This window comes from Scatophagus argus, chromosome 3, assembly GCF_020382885.2.
Source record: "Scatophagus argus isolate fScaArg1 chromosome 3, fScaArg1.pri, whole genome shotgun sequence".
NCBI lineage: Eukaryota > Metazoa > Chordata > Actinopteri > Scatophagidae > Scatophagus > Scatophagus argus.
In genome coordinates, this window is record NC_058495.1 from 27948652 (window position 1) to 27957731 (window position 9080).

At 42.0% G+C, this 9080-nt stretch overlaps 1 protein-coding gene across 1 annotated transcript; it reads left to right on the forward strand.

The window, feature by feature from the left end:
• The first annotated feature begins 833 nt into the window (after positions 1-833).
• Positions 834-8817, forward strand: gdf5 (growth differentiation factor 5). Its single transcript, XM_046385247.1, has 2 exons — positions 834-2516; positions 7547-8817. Exons 1-2 carry the CDS (start codon positions 1652-1654, stop codon positions 8530-8532), a joined length of 1851 nt encoding a protein of 616 aa, XP_046241203.1. The 5' UTR covers positions 834-1651; the 3' UTR covers positions 8533-8817.
• The last annotated feature ends 263 nt before the right edge of the window (positions 8818-9080 follow it).

Consider the following 9080-nt stretch of genomic DNA (forward strand, 5'->3'; position numbering starts at 1 on the left):
CACTGACTTTATATAAACACTTCACACAACCACACTTTAAAAATATTTGTATCCCTATAGGTTCATTTTGGCTGTGAATCAATATTCAGAAAAGTGATGTGTCACTTTATGTGACAGGACACAAACAGGCCATGTTTATGATGACATCATGGCAGATTGCTACTCAGTATTATGTACCAGTACTTACAGAAACAGAATGTAATGTTTAATGATGAATGAGTTTTGTGCCATTCGAAGGCTGTTTCAGAAATAATTCATGCAGAAAGTGGTCAGTGTGATCAATTCACTGATATTCATGAACTAATCATAATCTAATAATCCTTCATGGATCTCCCAATGTGTTCTAAAGTAACTTGTTATTATCTAGTTCTCCATTGTTAACCTTCTAGAAGTACTTGTCATTAGCTTCTCTAGGAAATTTTCACTCATTAACTGATAATCAGCTCCTGGTGTGTTCCTCATTTGTTCCCTCGTAACTAATTACATATTGCTGATGTATAAGTTAAAATTCATTAAAATGTTGGAACCTAAAAATAATAAATAAAATATATTTTTTTCTGGTAACTGACAATAAAGACATTCTATTCTTCATGTGTATATTTTAACTGTAGAATACAATCACCTCCCAGGTTTCCAAAACCTCCAAATTTCCAGAAAAAAAACTGATGGAAAATGACCTCATAATGTGTGTGTTTTTGTGTATTTTTTCTTTAGTAAAAAGAGATAGAATCTTCAACTGAGCGCTCTGTATTTTACTGACTTTTGAAGAATTTTTAAAGACTAGCAGTTTTACTTAAGTACAGGGTCGTGTGTATGTGTGCGCGCGAGTGTATGTGTGTGCGTGTGCGTGTGAGTGTGTGTGTATCAGGCACAGTGTGCCACCCTCATGTCACCTCACAGTCCTCACTCTTCGGTTTGGTCGAGCTGTTCACTTCAAATGACACGACGCAAAACTTTTGTTCCTGCTTTGCGCCGCTTCGTGTTGCAGTCTGAGTGAGTCATTGGTGGAAAAAAGGAAGGAAGATGTGAGAATAAATATTTCTGTTAAATGAGTTTGGACAACATGACATCAGGCGCTAATTAAAACGGCCTTCTGGAATTCCGTTTCCAGTTCCTGCGCTCATGTTTGCTGGAGGATTTTTCGAGCACCTGCAGGTTGGTGTGTGAGTGAAATATTTTCACTGGACGGAGTTCAAACTTTGAAGGGAAAGAGAGAAAAAAAACGAAGGCAGCAACATTACGCCATTCTTGCCTCAATTGGAAAAAAAAGTGGAATTTAAAGAAGTTCCTTACAACACATCCAGCAGAATCCGGCAACGGATTGTTTCATGAAGTTCGCTTTTCCTCTTGGATTTCCGCGCTTCTGTAACACGGAGGATCTCTGCAGCGCTATGGTTCTTACACATGACGGATGGGAGAACAAGACTTAGCAGCATTTGTTCAGCTCTAGTCCACGTCTTTTCCTTTACAGCCTTTCCTATGTCTACAGCCTATTCCAGACGGAAGAGGCACTTTTTATTCATATCAGCTCTGACAGACCGCAGAGGAAACTCAGAGGATGAAGGAGTTTTTACCCACACGGGTCAACTCACTCTGAACAGATTACCCTTTATTACAATGACGGCCTCGCGAAAGGCAAACGGGCTTTAGGATGAAAGTTGTGACACGTCTTTCTCTTCTGGTGAGCTGCTGGACTCTCATTTATCTGAATCCTGCCCTCTGTTCACTCAGCCGAACCAGACCCACCGATCACCTCCAGCGGATTGGAGAGGCAGCTGAGCGCGCGGCAGACGACGGGGAAGGAGAACAAGCCCCGCGGCGGACCGGCGGAGCCAGTGGAGGGGTCGGTTGGTTCACACCAGCCGCGGGCAGGCAGCCGGTGTTCGCTGCAGAGACTTGGAAACCTTCACCGCTGAGTCTGGCGAGGATTACGCGGATCCGCGCAGGACCACCGCCAATAAACGGTGAGACGACTGTTATTAAGGGCAGACCTACAGCGGCCACTTCTGCGCCCCCGTCTTCTCCACTGCGCAGCGGCGCCCAGCAGGTGACCCGAGCACATCTGCAGCAGAAAACAGTGAACTCTGGGCGCAAAGAGACTGTGCGCTCCGGGCTACATGACGCGGATGCTCAGAGTAAAGCGCCCGCTCCTGCTGTTCTCAGCGCACCTGCAGCAGGGAAAGGAGTCGGCACTGTTGAAGTTGGACGCGGTGGCTCACCGGGGAAACATTCGGGGAAACCTGTTTTCGTAGCACGTACCAGGCCCCCACAGAGACCCATCGGTGCGCAGCAGCAGCAGCCGCAGAAGAGCGCGGGTCTGGTGGCGCAGCGGGGAGCCAGCAACAAGGGCCCAAAAGTGAGCGTCCGAGTAGCACATCACAAACAGCCGCTGGTTATTCCTCATGACTACATGTTGTCGCTGTACTGGTCTCTGTCCAGCGGGGACCTGAACAGCAGCGCTCTGTATGAAGCGGGTCTTGCCAACACCATCACCAGCTTCGTGGATAAAGGACAAGGTAAGCAGTAAAGCACCAAGTCTCTCTTTACATCTGTGAACTGCACACAAGAGACTTACATTTAAACTTTTATTCAGCATTTTGTGGATTTAAAATAACAGAGTTTACAGAGCATGTGCAACATTTCAACAGCTTATTAGACAAGATTCAACAATTCAACAATTTTGTCTGTAGATTTTTAACAGATCATTTGCAGATGACATGTGACAATTCAGAGATTCTCTGAATGATTTGCTTTAACTGTTCTCTCAACCAAGTTATACGAATGTTTAACAAACAATTAATAAACCTTTTCACTGATTCTGGTTAAACATTATAATGCTCAACTCAATGACTGCACATAAACGTATCAGAGCTCCCCCTGGTGGCAGCAGTACAGCAGCAATTCATATCCAAATATTCAACAATTAGTCAACCATTTCAGTGATCCTTATTAGACATTGTAATGTTTAACCAATGTTCGACCAACATTTGACCATACGTTACTTCTGTTACAGATGTAAATCTTTGTTAGCGTTTACTTACATGTTTAGACTCTGTTGAAGTACACACTCTGCATGTGCCTCCACATCCATGTTAGAATCAGACAATGAGAGCAACAGCACAACGTGATGCGGTGTATGAGGTGAGGAAGTCCCAAGAGTTTTCACTATAGTTGGTTAGTTCAAATGATAATTTAGAGATGCTAAGTTGATATGTATTTGATAATCAGCTTCATGGTTAAACATCTGAAGGTTTCTGGAGTAAAAGACAAGGACTGTATGACTGAACCACATGAACGAGGCCTGATGATTTGTTCAGCAAGTTACTGACACTTAAAGTTAAAGGTCTTAAAGGGCTGACTGTAGTCCTTCAAATAACAGTACATACATTTTTTAGAGCATTTTTTGAATGAGAAATCATAACTTGTGAGAATATTTGACTACATTTACATGAAAGAAGGAAAATTTGTGATTAGTGTAGAGGCATGCAATTAAAAGTTTCTAAATGTTCTACATTAATAACAGAAGTAATGTATATGTATGATAAAACACTGGGTGATTTTTTTCTTGATATGTTGTTGAGTATTTGCATACATAATGTTGAACATTAAAAATTACAGTGGTCAACAAAGATCAATTAACTGGTTCACTGATTGAATATTTGTATATAAATTGATGTACGTATATAGCACAAGTTGGGTGAACATAAATCAAATGATTTATTCAGAGAGCACGTAGCTGTCACGTATGTTAAACATCTGAAGACAAAGTGGAGATTTTTATGCAAGTTGAGTCTGATTCACAGCAAGGATGAAACAGGGCTGATTAAGTGAGTTATTGATCAGAAACATGACAGGAGCTGGAGACTGCTGAGCATGGGGAACCAAATGCAGAGAAACTGTAGGGGAGCTGATTCTGGGCTGGGAGGACTGGGACCGGAGGTCAGACATGAGTCTGGAGGTTGGTGGTGGAGGGCGGTGTAGACGTGTCTGTGTTGGGAGGCCATGAGGTAACAGAGTAGGAGCATCTGGAGGGGAGTCACGGAGGTCAGCTGCTCGTACAGACAGAAACAATAATTGGAAAAAAGATGACTGGTTTACTCATAAATGCACTGGAGAGCTGGCACACATGTCAATGTCCCCATAACACCATGGGTTGAGGGAGCAGTTCAGCACTGTCAAGAGATATGAGTAATTAATGTGTTACATCTCATTTTTTCAATATGTAAAAACAAAAACCAAAACCAAACATAAAAGTCTTTATGCTAAGCTAAGCTAATCAGCTGTGGTCACAGCTTCATATTGACCCAGCTGAAAGACTGGTATTGCACTTCTCCTGTAAGTCTTAGATAGATATTTTATTAATCCTCAAGGGAAATTCTTAAATTCCATCAGTATCCACAGATTTAAGATAAAAAGGCATACAATAAATATTAATAAAAGCACAGTAATCAAAATTTAAAAAGTAAAAAGTCCAGTACAAAGCAGAATGTGTAATAATTTAAGGATCAGGTCTTGGCCATGATTAGCTCATTTACCAAAATGTTGAACTATTCATTTAATGGAAGCATGTTCCTTCAGATATCTTCTTTCTGCAACAATTTCTGGCCAAAGTTAGATTTGATATTTCACATGACAAATTTTGGGTTTTTTGCAGAGCTCTTCTGACTGCTTCGAAGTAGGTTAGACTCATTTAAAAAAATGTGATGTCACACCACCGTGGAACAATCAGGAGTTGAATGAACAGTTGTGAAGTTGCTTGGTTGGGTAGCCCAAGCTGTCAATCAAATCTGACAAAACCACACCTACTCTCCTGATGAAGAAGAGATTTTGACGGAAGTTTCAATTTAATTACTTCTTATTCAGCCTTGAACATTAAACACGACAAAGAAGTATTTTGGATTTGAAACCAAGCTTCCAAGAGTTTTCTGCTCACATGCAAGTAGATGTGTATGTTTATACTTGTGTAATTGTGTGTATGTGCTGTTGTACTTTGGTTTCTGAAAGTGTGTGTGTGTATATGTGTGTGTGAAGCCATCTGGTCAGTCATTGGCAACACTGCTGCTTTACAGCCTCAGGAGGGTAAATAAACACTCCTCACAGCCACAAGTATGACGCCCCCACCCCCCACCCCCACCCATGTAATGTTGTCTTTACGGTGTCAAACTGTTTAAAGAGTTGTTTAAATGTCCAGGCTTTAATATTTCTAGCCCTGCTAAAGGCTCACATGTCAAGCTCTTAATGTACTTTTAATGGGAGCTTTATTTGTTTAGTGTGTCCTCAGCAAATCGCTGCTGACCTCCTCCAAACGTTGAGGGAGGCAGTGGAGGTTTAACTTATGGCCTGATACATCTCCTCCCTTCGGTTGTTCACATGGATTCACTTTTCCTTTTCTCTCTTTGCCTCATGATCCTCTCATTTGCCATGTTTGCTGAAAGGTCACCCAATGTGTATTACATGTTACAGTTACCTGACAAATTAACCACATACAACTTAGAGCTGTGCATACATGTGTGAGTACTTTACATTTCAGACATTTAATTATTGCATACCTTTTGTTATTTAGCACACATGGGAACATCAGGATGTTTTTCTGTCGTAGTCTAGAGGAATTATTGAAATTTCTTTCAACAAAGGCTTCATGAGAGTCTGAACTCACTGTCCATCTCCAGCTTGAAGGACTTTCATGCTTTCGGAACTGAAGGACTGAACGCAAATGAAGGAGTAGAAGGAGGAATAGATGAGAAGAAAGAAGTAAAATAACTATTTTGGTAGATGGTTCCTCTCTGAAACAATCTGTACAACTTGTACTTGTTCACTTCTCTTTGCTTTCACCACAGTACAGGCTTCATTTGGTTGTTTGTTTGCTCACTTTTTGACTAACCTACACTGCTGTAATAGGCTACAGGATGCTTGAATTTCCCTTGGGATCAATAAAGTATCTATCTATCTATCTATCAACAATAACAAAACCATCACTACCACCAAAACCACCAATGACCCAATCATGCACCTTCCAGATTCTCTTCACTGAGGCTAATCAGTGCTACCTATACACTCTGATCCACACTGAGCTCTTTTCTGGACATGTTCCCTCAGATGTCTTTTTACTACAACAATTTCTGGCCAAAGTTAGTTTTAGTTTTCACATGACAAATTTTGTTTTTTTCTCAGAGTTCTTTTAACTACTTCAAAGTGGATGAGACTCATTTTAAAAAAATGTGATGTCATGTCATTGTGTACTTATCAGGAGTTGAATCAACGGCTGTTAAATTGCTTTTTTGGGTATCCAAAACTATCAAATCTGATAAAACCACAATTAATCTTGCTGTCCTCTGTTACCACCCAGCCATAGCCCTGTTCTGCATAAGCTCAGACCTGCTGATGCCCAGCTAATTTTCACTGAGTATCTTACATCTGGTAACTACCAGTGTCATCAGTAAAACCTCTGAAAAAGGTCCAAAATGTGACAGCATGTGTGGGCTTCAGTCAAAGACAACTCGTGTCAGTCCACTTTTGTCACCTTCCTGTTGGGACCCTTCTGGTTTTAAACCTCACCCATCTACCTGAACTCGCTCACTGAAGTTTATGAGCCATCTTGTTCACCACCATCTGTTAATGAGTGATGATTATTCTACCATCAAGTGCGAGAAAGGAACTCTCAGCCACCCACCCTGAGCTGGAGTCTTTTTGTACCAAAAATCAAATTAAAGAGTTTGGTCTAGACTTGCTTGAACCATCAGATAACTTTGTTGTGATTTGGTGTTATATAAATAAACTGAACTGAACTGAATTGAATATGCTCTATTTTCTATCTCTTGATCTTTGTGGAACATGAACTGAACCTGAACCTGAACCTCACATAAGTATCTGCCAAATGAATGAATGTAGATGTATTGGCTTCATGAATGTAGAATTTATTGCATGATTGTTGCATTAGACTGCCTTAGTTTTAGCCAGGTGTGCCGACAGAAACCACACCTGAGAGTCCAACTGAACCTACATGTTGGAAACACATTCGGTTTTAAAAGTTTGAGAGCGTTTGAGAAATCAAACTCTTTTCTATCAGATATTCCTCTCAGATATGCTAGGATGTGTGTGTGTGTGTTGTTGTTGTTGTTGTTGACGGTTTGTTTCCTCTACAGCAGATGCTGGTTAACAGGTCCATAATAACAGGCCTGTTTACAGTCCTATGTGGTCTCCCTGTCTGGTTCTAATGTACTGCTCAAGTCCTGGAATGACGTGAGAAGAAGTGAGCAGATTGGAGAGATCTGCTGGTGTGTGTATGTGTGTTGCTGGGATTTAATGAATTTCATTGCTGGATTTCATTTGGACATTGAAGTTCACTGGTTTTCCTCATTGACAGCAAAACATCACACACTATTCAGTTCATTTCTACTGATGTTTCTGTGCTCATGTGTGTATTCACATCTGTTTGTTTACACTTGCACAGTAATTTTAGTTTCAGTCAATCCTCCTCCTTTTTTTTGTCTTTCTGATAGTTTGAACTCGTATTTTTGAGTCTTTGTGTCTCTATCCTCCCCCACAGATGAGCGTGGGCCCCAGCTGAGACGGCAGAGGTATCACTTCAATGTTAGCTCTCTAGAACAAGATGGGCTCCTGGGGGCTGAGCTACGCATCCTGAGGAAGCGCCTGGCTGACCCTCGTAGATTCTCAATGGGATCCAGAGCCTCTGATGAACGAGAAGGCGGTGGTGGAGGTGGCTCGTCCCCTTGCCTCAGGCTTTACACCTGCGCATCAGGTAAACAGCAGGCTGTTCTGCTCCAGTCAAAAACCATGGATGATCTACTAGGTGGAGGCACATTCAGCAGTAAATGGGAAGTATTTGACATATGGAAAGTCTTCAAGGCCTTCAGAAACCACCAGAACTGGCACTCTCAACAGCTTTGCTTTGAACTTGAGGCCCTGGAGCACAGAGGCGGACGCCCCACGGACCTGCGTACTTTGGGATTTGCCAGAGCAGGTAGAACCAACAAGGAAAAGGCCTTCTTCCTGGCATTTGGAAAAAGCAAGAAAAGCGATCTTTTCTACAATGAGATCAAAGCGCATTCAGGCCATGACAACAAAACTGTATACGAGTACCTGTTCACCCAGCGACGAATGCGCCGAGCTCCTGCTGCAAGGGGAGCCAAAAAACCACAGCAGCTGGCACCACCACAGTCCCTTCCCCAGCATCAAGTAGTGAAGATGCAGATGAGGCCGCGGTGTCACCGAAGAAGACTCCATGTGAATTTCAAGGACATGGGCTGGGATGACTGGATCATTGCGCCTCTGGAGTATGAGGCCTTTCACTGCGACGGTGTCTGTGACTTCCCCATCCGTTCACATCTGGAGCCAACCAATCACGCCATCATACAGACCTTGATGAATTCCATGGACCCAGAATCGACCCCACCAACCTGCTGCGTCCCAACAAGACTTAGCCCAATCAGCATCCTCTACATCGACTCAGCCAATAATGTTGTCTACAAGCAGTATGAGGACATGGTGGTGGAGTCATGTGGTTGCAGGTAGCAAAGAAAGGTGAGACAAAGAGCAAGACTGACAGAAAAGACAGAAAAACAGCTCATCAGTGAACAGATCTGACTTCAGCTGACTGTGACCTAATTCATTGCTATGTAACAGACATTAGTCTTCACACTCAAGTGGACTATCCGACTACATACCAGAGACTGTTCACACTGTTAAAGACTAAACAGAGAAAGATGAACTCCTGGAGGTTCTTTAACACCCACTCACTAAAACGTGTGTGTTATGTTGATGTTGACCAGCGAGATGCATCTGAAAGAAGCCAAAAACAACCAAAAAACAGAGCTCTGCTCCCCATTTCAACAGATTTTTAGTGTTTTTGTTTTCCTTCCTCAGATTTTTATCTTTGTCTTGATTGATGTAAAAACAGAATAGCAGAAATACTAAACAACAAATACTAAACATTAGTGAATATACTCAGAAATGTCCTGTTCTCCAGCACTTATCTGCTGTTGTGCCTTCGCCCACTCAGATGTAATGAAGAGTAATTTGTGTGCCTTATCCAAGACTTATTCTGAAGCATGTAAAGAATT

Excerpts from the sequence above, each read along its gene's own strand:
- gdf5 (XM_046385247.1), top strand. The coding sequence starts at position 1,652 with ATGAAAGTTGTGACACGTCTTTCTCTTCTGGTGAGCTGCTGGACTCTC. Across the intron at positions 2,517-7,546 it reads CTTCGTGGATAAAGGACAAG|ATGAGCGTGGGCCCCAGCTG; the intron begins GTAAGCAGTAAA and ends CCTCCCCCACAG.